The sequence below is a fragment of the Xenopus laevis genome, chromosome 6S, assembly GCF_017654675.1.
Source record: "Xenopus laevis strain J_2021 chromosome 6S, Xenopus_laevis_v10.1, whole genome shotgun sequence".
NCBI lineage: Eukaryota > Metazoa > Chordata > Amphibia > Anura > Pipidae > Xenopus > Xenopus laevis.
In genome coordinates this window covers 71,708,520-71,723,008 of record NC_054382.1, presented here as the reverse complement: position 1 = coordinate 71,723,008, position 14,489 = coordinate 71,708,520, and the positions used below count along the sequence as shown (strand labels likewise).

General features: G+C 40.9%; 1 protein-coding gene across 7 annotated transcripts in view; it reads right to left on the bottom strand.

Annotated features, from left to right (window-relative positions):
- Positions 1-9,925: 9,925 nt before the first annotated feature.
- relch.S (RAB11 binding and LisH S homeolog) overlaps positions 9,926-14,489 on the bottom strand; it is an 89,351-nt gene continuing 84,787 nt past the window's right edge. For 6 of the 7 annotated variants that reach the window (XM_041567657.1, XM_041567658.1, XM_018269472.2 and 3 more), the window contains one exon: positions 9,926-10,477. In XM_041567657.1, the coding sequence (XP_041423591.1) occupies positions 10,357-10,477 (121 nt within the window). In that variant the 3' untranslated portion in view covers positions 9,926-10,356. Of the gene's footprint in view, positions 10,478-12,856; positions 12,974-14,489 lie in introns of all 7 variants that reach the window. The other variant, XM_041567659.1, reaches the window with a different exon arrangement.

Here is a 14,489-nt window from a genome sequence, read left to right as displayed (position 1 = left end):
TAGATCATTAGTTATAATTCCATTCTTATCCCTGAGTTTTATTATTTGATATTTCTTGGACTGACATTTCAGAATATTTGACATGATTATATTTTATATATATATATATATATATATATATATATATATATATATATATATATATATATATATATATATATATATATATATATATATATATATATATATATTGTGACTGGTTACACACTCTTGCAGGGGTCAGTCGTGCAGAAATAGGAGTGCAGACAAGTTTGTGTCATAAAGCTGTTCAGCCGCTCAGGCTTTATTTGTAAGTTGCTCAAAATAACAAACAAAACGAAAATAAATCATAGCCGTCTGGCTCCTGCCTACCTCACTCAGTGGCCCTATCTATACTAGCAACACAAAGATAATGATCACAGTCACTGGCAAAAACAGAGCAACTTACGGTTTCATGGTTTTCAGGGAATTTGAAAATCACTCACAGAGCTCCTTTCCTTCCAGCTTTCAGGCAGCCTGCATATAGGAAGAGAACTCTGTGTCAGGCCCACTGACCTAAATACTCCACCTGTGTGATCAGCACACAGACAGGTAAAACCCCAAACATTCCTGGAGTCTTTTAACACATGAAGTGCTGGAATCCTGGTGCAATGTATACACCATCCAGCACTTTCTCTGCTAAACATTGTGACACCCTGTCACATACCTCCCCCCTCTGTTCGACCCCGTGGGCACGGACACTTTTCATAAACATACAATAAGTCCGGGATAGAGCATCCGCATTGGCCTGCAGCTTTCCTGCTCTGTGCTCCACTGAGAAGTTATAGTCCTGTAGAGACAGGAACCAGCGAGTCACTCTCGCATTCTGACCTTTTGCTTGTGCCATCCAGGTAAGGGGGGAGTGATCAGTCACCAAAAGAAACCGACGGCCAAGTAAATAGTACCGTAGAGCTTTTAAGGCCCACTTGATGGCCAGACACTCGCGCTCCACAATACTATAGTTTCTCTCAGCTGGGGTTAACTTTCTACTCAAATATACCACCGGATGCTCCTCTCCATGCACCACCTGTGACAACACAGCCCCTAGGCCCACATTGGAAGCATCCGTTTGTACTAGAAACTTTTTTTTGAAATCAGGAGCAATCAAAACCGGCCCACTGCACAACACTTCGTTGAGTTTACAGAATGCAACCTCAGCATATTCGTTCCAAGTAACTCCCCCCGAGCTTTTGCCTTTGATTAGGTCTGTAAGTGGGGCAGCTATGGTGGCAAAATCTGGGACAAATCTCTGGTAATACCCTACCATGCCCAGAAACGTCCTGACCTGTTTTTTTGTGCAAAGTTGAGGCCATTCCTTGATTGCTTGTAGCTTTTTTTTCTGGGGTTTGATAAGGCCTTTTCCAATAATGTAACCTAAGTATCGTGCTTCTTCGAGGCCCAGGGCACATTTCTTTGGATTGTCAGTCAGACCAGCCTGCCGAATGGAGTTTATCACAGCTTGAACTTTGGGAAGATGACTTTCCCAGTCCGAGCTGAATATCACGACATCGTCAAGGTACGCCGATGCAAAGTGCTGGTGTGGCCTGAGGATCTCATCCATCAGCCTCTGGAAGGTGGCTGGGGCCCCATGAAGCCCAAATGGCATTCGCACATATTGGAATAAACCCTGTGGGGTAGCAAATGCTGTCTTCTCTCTAGTGGCTAGAGTAAGTGGAATCTGCCAGTACCCTCTGGTTAGATCTAGGGTGGTAATGTACCTCGCTGGCCCTAATCTTTCTATTAGCTCATCCACCCGTGGCATAGGATAAGCGTCAAATTTTGAGATCTCGTTTAATTTACGAAAATCATTGCAAAACCGCAATGATCCATCAGGTTTTGGTACCAACACAATAGGGCTACTCCACTCACTATGTGACGGTTCAATAACCCCAAGTTCCAACATTCTCTGAATTTCACCTGCTGCTGCCTGTCTACGGGCTTCAGGAATGTGATACGGTTTCAAGCGAACCCGTGCTTGCGGATCTGTAACGATATGATGCTCAATGACATGAGTGCAACCTGGCACCTCTGAAAACACTTCAGCATTTCTAAGGAGGAATTCTTTTACTTCTTGGGCTTGTGGCCTTGACAAAGCCACTGAGACCTTCACCTCAGGAACTCCCCCCTGGAGTGAAGGACTGAGACGCTCAGCTGCCATTGAGACTAAAGGGTCCTTCCAAGCCTTGATTAAATTGACATGATAGATCTGCATTTTTTTTCGTTTGTTGGGTTGGTGTACTTTATAATTCACATCCCCTACTTTTTCCATAATTTCGTAGGGACCTTGCCACTTTGCTAGGGATTTACTTTCTGCTGTGGGAATCAGAACCAGGACCCGATCACCTGGCTGAAAAACCCTGAGTCTGGCTCCCCGATTATATATGCGACTCTGTGCTTCTTGAGCCTGCCGCATATGTTCCTGAACAATGGGCATGACTGCTGTGATGCGGTCCTGCATCTGTAGAACATGTTCTACAACTGAGCGGTGAGGAGAAGGCTAATCTTCCCACGACTCTTTCGCAACATCTAGAAGTCCCCGGGGGTGTCGCCCATACAAAAGCTCAAACGGGGAAAACCCAGTAGATGACTGAGGTACCTCACGAACTGCAAACATCAAGTAAGGAAGTAGGCAATCCCAGTCTCTCCCGTCTGCCTCAACCACCCTTTTTAACATTCTTTTGAGAGTCTTATTGAATCGCTCTACCAAGCCATCAGTTTGAGGGTGGTAGACTGATGTCCTTAACTGTTTTATACCCAGAAATTTACACAAATCTTTCATTACCCTAGACATAAAGGGCGTTCCCTGATCTGTCAGGACCTCTTTAGGAATGCCTGTTCTAGCAAACATGTAAAACAGTTTCCGGGCAATTGTTTTAGCTGATGTGTTCCGCAAGGGAACCGCCTCAGGATATCTTGTGGCATAGTCTAAAACCACCAGAATGTATTGATGTCCCTTTGCAGACTTCACCAGGGGCCCCACCAGATCCATCGCAATCCGGTGAAAAGGTACCTCAATGATGGGTAGTGGTACCATGGGGCCCCGGTAATGAGGAGCAGGGGACGTCAACTGACATTCTCGGCAAGACTCACAATAACGTTTGATTTCTGCAAACACCCCAGGCCAAAATAATCTTTGGAGAACTCGTTGCTGAGTCTTCTCAGCTGCCAAGTGTCCTCCCATAGGGTTTTTATGAGCCAGGTCAAGTACAACCTTTCTGTGTGAACTAGGAACAACCAGTTGTTCCACCACTTCACCCCTTATATCATCAACATGATAAAGGAGATTGTGGTTGACAACAAAGTGAGGATACACATTCTCCAAACCTGTATTTTGAGCCACTCCATTAATCATAGCAACATTTTCCCAAGCATGAGTTAACGTTGGATCCCTTAATTGGGATGTGCCAAAGTTATCCTGAAAACAGTCTAGTTCTGGCATGGGTGACTCTTCCCCAGACTCCTGGGGCCCTTCAGTGTCCCCAAGTAACACAGAGAGAGGGAACTGGTCAGGCTCAACTGGGGCCAGTCTTACAGCTGAAACTTCAGAACTTGAGTCCCCAATTTCTGGCAAACCAACCGGACATTCAGCTTCCAAAGTTAAGGAAGTCGGAGGTGGGAACTCGACCTTCCAGAGATCCCAAAACAAGGGAAAGTCACGTCCTAGTATAAGCATCAACGATTTGGATACTCCAACCTCATGGAATGTCACACCAAATTGGGTTTCAATTGGGACCACAGCGGTACAGTAACTCTTTGCGTCGCCATGTATGCACAAAACACCAATGCACTGTTTTTCCAGCTGGTCCGGTGTTACCAGATCTGAATGTACAAGCGTGACCAGGCTCCCAGAATCCAGTAAGGCCTGGACACTCCTTGCACCAACTTTGACCAGCGCCATGTGAGCCACAGCAGATGTCAGACATGCTGGGTGGGCAAAGAAGGATAAGCGCCGTGCTGCTTCACACTCCATAGGTTCTGTGACTGTAGGACACTTGGCAGCTACATGCCCCCAGGTTTGACACCGCCAGCATATTGGGTATTGGAGCCTGGTATAGTATATTTCAAAGACCTGGCATCCATATTGGTCTTCACCCACGGTTTAGAACCACCAGGAGGACTTGAAGCTGATGTGCCTCTTCCTGGCCCTGCTGGCAGACGCCGCTTTGTAGGTTAGTTCTCTGGAGGTGACACACCTGCCAAAAACCCTTCTGTGGCGAGGTAGCGTTCCACCATCTCGACCAACTCATCTGCGGACTTTGGATCAGCATGACTAACCCACTTTCTTAATTCATGCGGCAGAGCTGTCAAGAACCGATCCATTGTGACCCTTTCTACAATCTGGGGTGCAGTGAGTGTCTCAGGTTGTAACCATTTCCGCACGAGATAAATCAGATCATGCATCTGTGACCTGGGAGACTTATTGGGCCGGTAATTCCAACGGTGCACTCGTTGGGCTCGGACAGCTGGAGTGACACCCAAACGGCGGAGAATTTCTAACTTCAATTTCTCATAGTCCTGAGCATCCTCAGTGGACAAATCAAAATATGCTTTCTGAGAATCGCCCGTTAGAAATGGAGCAACCAACCCTGCCCACTGGGTCTTAAACCACGCCTCTCGTTCTGCTGTACGCTCAAATGTATTCAGAAATGCTTCCACATCATCATGTGGGGTCATCTTTTGGAGAAAATGGCTTGCTTTAACCAACCCACTGTTAGCAGTGGCAATGCCAGATTGTTCCTGGCGCAAGTTCAGCTGCTGCAGAACCTCTGCAAGGGTTTCTCTATCTTTCCTGGCAGCTTCAGCTTGCATTTGCCTGTCTCTCTCTGCTGCCTCAGCCAGAGCTGTTACCTGAGCACTCAACAGACGTACAATTTCCTGCTGCACCTCCTGCTGGGCAGCCTGCTGTGCAGCCAGCGCCTCCTGCTGGGCAGACTGCTGTGCATTAGTTTCTCGCTTTAGTACATTTGCTTCTTGCTGGGCTGCACTAAGTTGAGCCAAGCGTAACACGAGATCTTCCATCGTTTTTCCAAACCGCAGACGTGAAGCAACGCAATCAAACTTGCTAAGTGAATTGCGCCTGGCAGGGAATCAACATGCCCGCATCCTCCACCAATTGTGACTGGTTACACACTCTTGCAGGGGTCAGTCGTGCAGAAATAGGAGTGCAGGCAAGTTTGTGTCATAAAGCTGTTCAGCCGCTCAGGCTTTATTTGTAAGTTGCTCAAAATAACAAACAAAACGAAAATAAATCATAGCCGTCTGGCTCCTGCCTACCTCACTCAGTGGCCCTATCTATACTAGCAACACAAATATAATGATCACAGTCACTGGCAAAAACAGAGCAACTTACGGTTTCATGGTTTTCAGGGAATTTGAAAATCACTCACAGAGCTCCTTTCCTTCCAGCTTTCAGGCAGCCTGCATATAGGAAGAGAACTCTGTGTCAGGCCCACTGACCTAAATACTCCACCTGTGTGATCAGCACACAGACAGGTAAAACCCCAAACATTCCTGAAGTCTTTTAACACATGAAGTGCCGGAATCCTGGTGCAATGTATACACCATCCAGCACTTTCTCTGCTAAACATTGTGACACCCTGTCACAATATATATATATATATATATTTATTTAATTTATTTGACATCTATTAGCTTTGTTGTTAAGGTTATTCATAAAAGTTTAACAATTTTTCTCTTACTTCTGTCCAAGCTTTCAATTTGGAAAGGGTTTCTTTATATTCAATAACATTTCCAACTACTGTACTATTTCTTAATTTTAAGTATGAATCAAATAAAGACTTATTTATTTTAAAAATTTCAGAATTAACATTCCTAAGAAGTCTCTTTTTATAAGCTGTAATTTCTACTCTCACTACCACCTTCCATGTTTCCCAGAGAAGGGCTGTATTACTTTTATGACAACTATTCTCTTTAATGAATAAAGTCCACCTATTTTCTAATAATTCAATGAAGTCCTTTCTGTCTAATAGTAACGATGGGAATGACCATGGGATAAAACTTTTTATTCTTTTTAAACCAATAATACTGGTTTTAAGAGGACCGTGGTCTGAATGTTCAATGATACCAATATTAACTTGGGCCATCCTATCAATAACATCATTTGACACAAACAAGTAATCAATTCTCGTACCCACATTATAAGGATAGGAAAAAAAAGTAATGTCCCGTATCTTTAATGAAATTGCTTAACAACTTAGAGTTTCCTTTAGGAACAAGGAACTGAAGATATTCTGTCCATTTTATAGTTATAAATTTCATTGAAATCCCCTACAACAGTGATCCCCAACCAGTAGCTCGTGAGCAACATGTTGCTCTCCAACCCCTTGGATGTTGCTCCCAGTGGCCTCAAAGCAGGAGCTTATTTTTGAATTCCAGGCTTGGAGGCAATTTTTGGTTGTATAAAAACCAGGTGTACTGTCAAAGAGAGCCTCAATGTAGGTTGACAATCCACATAGGGGCTACCAAATGGGCAATCACAGCAGTTATTTGGCAACCCAAGAACATTTTTCATGCTAGTGTTGCTCCCCAACTCCTTTTACTTCTGAATGTTGCTCACAGATTCAAAAGGTTGGAGATCCCTGCCCTACAATAATATTTCTTTTAGGTATCAACGGAGTACTTTTTTTCAAATGAAAACTATGCGGATCAAATGAGAACTGGGGGTACAATGTAAAGTAGAAAAAGTATTATTTAGGCTTTGCTTGTCCTTTAAAGGAGAAGGAAAGCCAAGGCAGTTTATTGCCAATAGATCAGCCACAACAGTGCAAGCTAGAATGCCCTAGACACTGTCTCTGTTTGTGTAGGATAGCAGTTGCCATATTAGCTTGCTGTGATATCACTTCCTGCACGAGACTCTCCCTGCTCACTTTACAGCAGGGAGGGGGAGCAGATTACAGCAGGGAAGTGAAGAGGGGAGCAAACTGAGCATGCTCAAGCCCAAGCCCTGGAGGTTTAAACTGTAAGAAGGAAGTCTGATACAGAAGTCCATGTGTACACAATAGAAGGAAAAAATGCTGTGTTTCTTTTGACAGAGGACTCAGAGCAGCACTACTTTGAGGCTTTACTAGTGTATTTATATAGACCTTTCTGATAAAGCTTACTTCATTTTAGCCTTTCCTTCTCTTTTAACAATGAAAGTTACCCAATAATTCCAACAATATCAAACAAATACTCAGAATGAACACTACATGCAGAGACACCATCACATACTTTTAATTTCTTTATTGAAACAGGAAAACTTTCCACATTGGATTACCCATACAGTTTGTACTTACACAATTCTTGCTCCTACTAATACAAAAGATGGTCAGGTAGGAGAGCAAATGTCATGAAAAACAAAGTCATTGATAATACACTTCCTTAATTGTTCTTTCACGAGAAATTTAAAAAAAAAAAAAAAAAAAAGTTTTGCCACTGAAAGTTGCAACACACACACACACACACACTGGGCCCCTTCTGTACCAAAACCACATCTACCAATCAGGTTGATCTCAGTGCACACAATAACATATCTCAGAACCGGTTACATTGGGAACATTCACGTTCTTTCAGAAACAGCTGAAATACAAGGTTTTTGTTCCACTCATATAGGATTGAATTAAAGAGTACATTAAAGCAGTTTGGTTATACTTCCTTTTTAGTGAAATTCAGGTATAGGACCTGTTATTCAGAATGCTTGGACCCTGGGGTTTCTAGATAATGTTCTTTCTATAATTTGGATCTCCATACCTTAAATCTCAAACAATAGGCTAAGGAGTAATTAGAACTTAGTTTGGATCAAGTACAATGTGCTGTTTTATTATTACAGAGAAAAAGGAAATATTTTTTTAAAAGTGTAATTATTTGATTAAAATGGAGTCTAAAGGATATGGCCTTCCTCTAGTAAAGCTTTCTGGTTAATGGCTTTTTGGATCCCATACCTGCACCAAATAACTTCAATGTATGGATCATGTTAGTGTGTTAGACTTTATGAAGATCCCTAAACAAACAGGAATATTTACAAATGTCCTGTGTAACTTATAATCAGGTGTACTATTATGTCACACCTCCTGCAACGGGATTATAAGCATGAAGCAGACCTGTTAGGGGTAATTAGGGGGTTTAGAAGCAAGGAGGCAATAAAGAGGAAAAAAAAAGATTAATAGTAATTAATTAAATTGGCTAAATCCATAGGAATAATAGAAACGAATATATAGTGGCCCATTAAAAAAATGTGTTACTTTTATAAAAAAGTGTGTTGGGGGGTACATTTTTAGTAATCCATAATAACCAATCAGAATGTTGCTTTCAGTAATCTTTAGCTGTTAAACAACTAATTGCTGATTGGTTGCTATGAATTACAACTCTCCAAATCGAACAGTGAGCTAGGGAAATCGTTCAGCATTTGCTGTATTTGTGTCAATTAATCAATATCAGATGATAGGGAAAGGCTCACAGGCCTTGAGTAAAATGATGTCCAGTACTGACAAACAAGTGGCCACAACTTGCTGAACATTATAATGCTGTTTTTTTATATGGCTGGCTTAAATGTTTTTTTAGACTCTCATTTTACCAAACAGGAAGCCATTTAGGTCACTTTAGGCTTTTCCATATTAGAACAACTTGTCCCCTTTAGAAGGGATCACCAAGTGATGGGACGAATCTGATCAGTTTCTCTAAAAATTTATAAAGCAACTACAATTTGCCAAAATCATTTGGTCTATGGGCGACACATTTTTTTTGACTCACGAGGTGGCGCATCAACATTTTTTTTTATGCTCATAAAATTTTTTCCAGCAAAACTTGCCAACATTTTTTCGCTCATCCATAATCACTACCACAATGCTACCCTCAGCTAGATACAAAGTTCTTACTGGAGCTTTCTCATTGGCTTCCCAAAAACAAACCTTAAAATATTGGTTACTAGCACTATGAATGAGATCCCTGAAAAACATACCTCCCAGCTAAAGGCCCATGGGCTTGTTATGGTAATGGACCGGTTATCCAGAATGCTCGAGACCTTGGGTTTTCCAGATAACTTTCCATAGCTTGGATCTACCTTAAGTCTACTAGAAAATCATGTAAAAATTAATTAAACCCAATAGGCTGGGTTTTTTCAATAAGGATTAATTATATCTTAGTTTGGATCAAGAACAATGTACTGTTTTATTATTACAGAGAAAAAGGAAATCATTTTTAAAAAAAATTGGATTATTTGATTATAATGAAGTCTATGGGAGATGACCTTTCCGTAATTCTGAGCTTTCTGGATAACGGGTTTCCGGATAACGGATCCCATACCTGTACCACTTCCGACAATAACTAGTGATGCTCAGTCTGCAGTCGCCAGAGTATAAAATAGAGAGTTCAGGGGTAGATGCTCCCACCATCCAATTAAACTAGATTTCTTTATGTCAACTCTCATGATTTAGATATGGGACATTCAAACAGAAAGTAAATGTGAGTGCAGCCTATTTGCATACACAAGGACAATCGTTAGAACAGTGGCGTAACTACCAGGGGAGCAGGGGGTGCAATTGGGCCAGGGCCCACACCCCCGCAGGGCCCCCCGGCAGTCACGCGCCCACTGGAGTCGGCTGCGGCCGCACAGACGAGGGTGGGGGGCAGGGCCTGGCTGCACGGCCTGCCCCCACCTAGTTCCGTCACTGGGTTAGAAGGTTGATGGCATTGGCAAAATCAAGCCAAAAGGGGCTGAGATATATTTTTAAATGACTCACAAAACCATATTATTGTTATGCAAATGGATGTAGATGTGTTATTTAGGATTGCTCCCCTGGCACAGTCTGAAACATTGAATCCATAAAGGCACCAAGGGTAACCATGCTGCCTCCTATATTCTTGTTCAAAGCAAAACGATAACAAAAAACAGAATAATTGATAATTTCCATAATTTAAATACATAGTAATCTTCCACTTTATTACTTCATGACAATGAGTTTAAATTTACATTAAGTACCATTGCAATTTGTGCATTTTATAACAGAATAGCCAATGTCAGTTCAGAAAAAATATTTCCCCTATATTTATATATTTATATATATATATTTATAAAAAAAAAAATAGACAAAACACAGAACAGAGACATGGTAAAGAATCAGAATCCTTTTTAAGTTCAACTACAGCATCGACTCCAAAATCAACAGACATGCCAAAATTCAAATGAAGTGCAAATTTCTTTGGAGGTTTAATAAAATATATTACAAGTACGTAAGACGGAAACAAAAGGAAATAAAAAGGTTAGGTACTTCAAGTACAAGGAGCAAAGGAGTGTGTTTGTGGTCCATGTTAGTGTTTGTATTCGCTGTAGCACAAGTCATTTCACTTCTTTCTCTGGAAAACATTTGCCAGCATTGCCCCCGAAGTGGTCAGCTGCCCCATTTTATTCAAGAACTTAGTCTTTGTATCTTCACTCACAAGACTAGCAGCTATGGACATGGACCTGGAAAACACAATGTACACAAAAACACATTCAATACACTTAAGAGTTCCGAGGTAGGACATGGAATCAGTCACAAAACAGAAGTGTATAAAAGAGAGAAGCACTCACTAATGTGTCTCCAGCAGTGCTTTATTATAGGGGTGGTTCACCTTTAAGTTAAAGGGATTCTGTCTTGATTTTTATGATATAGTTTTTATTTCTAAATTACACTGTTTACACTGCAAATAATTCACTTTACAATATAAAATTTCATTCCTGAACCAGCAAGTGGATTTTTTTTAGTTGAACTAGTGGTGTGTAGGCAGCCATCTCATGTCATTTTGCCTGGTCATGTGCTTTCAGAAAGACCCAGCACTTTAGGATGGAACTGCTTTCTGGCAGGCTGTTCTTTCTCTGAATATGTCACAGTGGGACCTAGATATTGCTATTAAGTGCTGTTCTAAGATCTACCAGGCAGCTGTTATCTTGTGTCAGGGAGCTGCTATCTGGTTACCTTCACATTGTTCTTTTGTTAGGCTGCTGGGGGGGGGGGGGTGATATCACTCCAACTTGCAGTACAGCAGTAAAGAGTAACTGAAGTTTATCAGAGCACAAGTCACACGATGAAGTTTATCAGATCACAAGTCACATGACTTGGGGCAGCTGGAAAACTGGCAATATGTCTAGCCCCATGTCGGATTTCAAAATATAAATATAAAAAAATCTGTTGGTTCTTTTGAGAAACAGATTTCAGTGCAGCATTCTGCTTCAGCAGCACTATTAACTGATGCGTTTTGAATTTTTTTTCCCATGGCAGTATCCCATTATCTTTTAGTATGTTATAGAATGCCTAATTCTAAAATTTAAATTGGCCTTCTTTTCTTTTTATAGCTTTAGAATTATTTGCCTTCATCTGACGTTTTCCAGCTTTTAAAAGGGAGTCACTGGCCCCATCTAAAAACAAATGCTCTGTAAGGCTAACATTTAAGGGCAGATTTATCAAGGGTTGAATAGTAAATTGGAATTTCGAATTTTCGATTTCCAAAATGCACACATTCGAATTTTAATCCCTCTAACTCGACCATGGAAACAGTCCTAATTTTAATTTTCGTCACCTTAAACCTGCAGAGTTCATGTACAAGTCAATGGCAGGAGTTCCGTTGAGCCATTTGGAGATGTTAATAGCCTTCTGACATTCGAGTTTTTTTTTTTAGGGAGAAAAATTCAATTCAAACTAAGCGAATATGATTCTAATTTTCAGGTCTGAACCATTTCATCAAATAGTAGACATTCAAAACTTTTCTTAACCTCCCAGTCGAATTCTGAGTATATTCAAATTAAAAAAAAATTCACATTAATTACAATTTGACCTTTGAATTTGCCTTGTATTGTTACTGCTACTTTTTATTACTTATCTTGAAATTCAGGCCTCTCCTAATCATATCCATTCTTTTATTCAAATCAATGCATGGTTGGTAGGCTCATTGGGAGCCTAGAAACCAGATTGCTGAAATTGCAAACTGCAGAGCTACTGAACAAAAAGCTAAATAACCACAAATAATAAAAAAATGAAAACTAATTTGAAATTGTTTTAGAATATCACTCTCTACATCAGTGATCCCAAACTAGTAGCTTGTGATCAATATGTTGTTCTCCAACCCCTTGGATGTTGCTCTCAGGGTCCTCAAAGCAGGTGATTATTTTTGAATTCCAGGCTTGAAAGAAAGTTTTAATTGCATAAAAACCAAGTATAGTGCCAAGTAGAGCCTCTTGTAGGCTGCCAGGCCACATAGATGCTACCAAATGCCAATCACAGCCCTTACTTGGCACCCCAAAGGGACTTTTTCGTGCTTGTGTTGCTCCCCAACTCTTTTTTACATTTGACTGTGGCTCATGGGTAAAAAAGGATGGGGACTCCTGCTCTACATGATACTAAAAATTAATTTAAAGCAAACAACCCCTTTAATAGCTGTACACTGATAAATGGGACGAAGGCCCCCGACAAGTTTTGATTTTTTTCTTGTTTCTCATTAAAAAAGCACTTCTAGCAGAAACACATTGGCAGGTGCTTCATTTTAATTTACTCCTATTTTGTGAAACAAATAATGTCAGTTCTTCAGAATGGATCAACCATATATTTACAGTCATCAGGGCTGTGAGATAAATGATTGTTAAATGTTCCACATTTACTCACTTCCTGCAAGTGAACATGAAGTTAGTCACTAAACAAGGGTGGGAAGAGAGCAAAATCATTAGACATATATATAGAACTATTGCCCAGTTGATAGTGACCATGCTTAAATGATATATTCATAGGAAGCTCTTTGGTGGCACTTGCCAGAGAGACTTAGCAAAAGCCAGTTTGCATTACTTCACTTTTAAAGCAATAGGAGAACTCACTTCTACCCCTTCTTTTCGGCGCCTGACTTGGACAGAGCCCAAACGTTCCAGGATGGAGCACGAGCACATGACGACATGGAAAACAGATTTGCCGGAAAAAGACAAGCTGAGAGCATTCTGGAATGAGATCAAGAGAAGCTGAGAGCAGAGAGAAAGAAGCATACTGTATTGCAGCGAGGGCAACAGGAAGTGGAGAACATGTTAGGAAGTACGCAGGAAGGAAACAAAAAGAGACTGTGGAACTACACAGAACATGCTCAGACAGCTTCTCCCTCTCTCAAGTACAAAATGCTCTAGTACCAGTCTGGAACGCTTGGTTTTAGCAAATCGCCTTTAACTATGCAGTGGGGCAAGAAACTTACACGAATGTAGCAACGCTTATTAAAAAAGGTGGCCAGAACTTACCACCGGAGATTTAAGTTAGTTCTTTTATAAAGGGTAGGATGAATTTAAAGACCTGTGGTGCAGTCCAGGAAAATGGCATTTGAACAAAAAAAGGGAAAAACAGAGACTGTAACAGAATTCTTGCTAGCTTGCTCATTCTGGTCTAGAAATTCCATTTGCAATGAAATTACAAGCATCACTCACTATCTCTCTGGCTGTTAATGTCTGTGCATTATATCAACTAAACATAAGAAACATCTTGCTATTAAACCTTTACACTACAATAAAGAATTATGAGCCAATTACTCTTGCATGGAATCACACTTTAAATGAACCTGTGTTTTTTCCATTTTTATTTTTCATGTTTTAACTCCTCCTAAGAATCCCTTGTGCCAATTTACAGGAAAAGGAAAGAAATAATCATGAGGGGGATGCGGGTGCCAAAGTTTTAGGCACCCCCAGCGATTAGAATAGCTTACCTGAGACCCCAGTCTAGTGCTCCTGTTTGGGGGGCCCAACGTACTCTTCTAGATATGTATGGTTTGGGAACTCAAATAGTCAGTTTAATCACCGTCGCTTCCATCCACCAAAGCCAGGTTAAATAAGAAAAATTATGTGGTAATGAACTTCAATCAAGCGTATTTTAAATGATATTTTTTTAAATATCTTTTTACAGCCCTCTAGCAATGGCCACTATGCAATTTCACTAATTGGGGTGGTGTTAAAGGCTTAAATTTCTGTTAGTGTTCTGTATCTTGTTACACTTGATAAAGAACTATTCTCGAAACATGTAGTGTTTAATAAAAAGGACAACGCTTGCAGCAGTCTGTGCTCGATTGGAGTTCATTACCACATCATTTCCCCTGCACTCTACATATGCCACTGGTCCAGGGTCCACAGCAAGTGATTATAATCACTGTGCAGGGGGAGAGCTACTATAGGAAAATTGCTGAATATAACAAAGTCCAACACTAGAACTAAAAGAAAAAATATGCTTGAAATAAAGGAGACTGTGTAGTCCCCACCAACAAAACAAACAACATGTAAAATGATAAAAGGATCTGTGTCTGCTTTCCATTTTACATACTTGAAAGCCGGGCTACACACAAGTAGATTTAGGTGGACTATGCGACAGTTTTTGAAAAATGTGTACAATACAAACAGGAACCTGTTATATGAGGTAGATCCTGTACTAGTCACACACATAGGGACATATACTGTACATTGTTGTGGGTGAATTGGAAGCAAA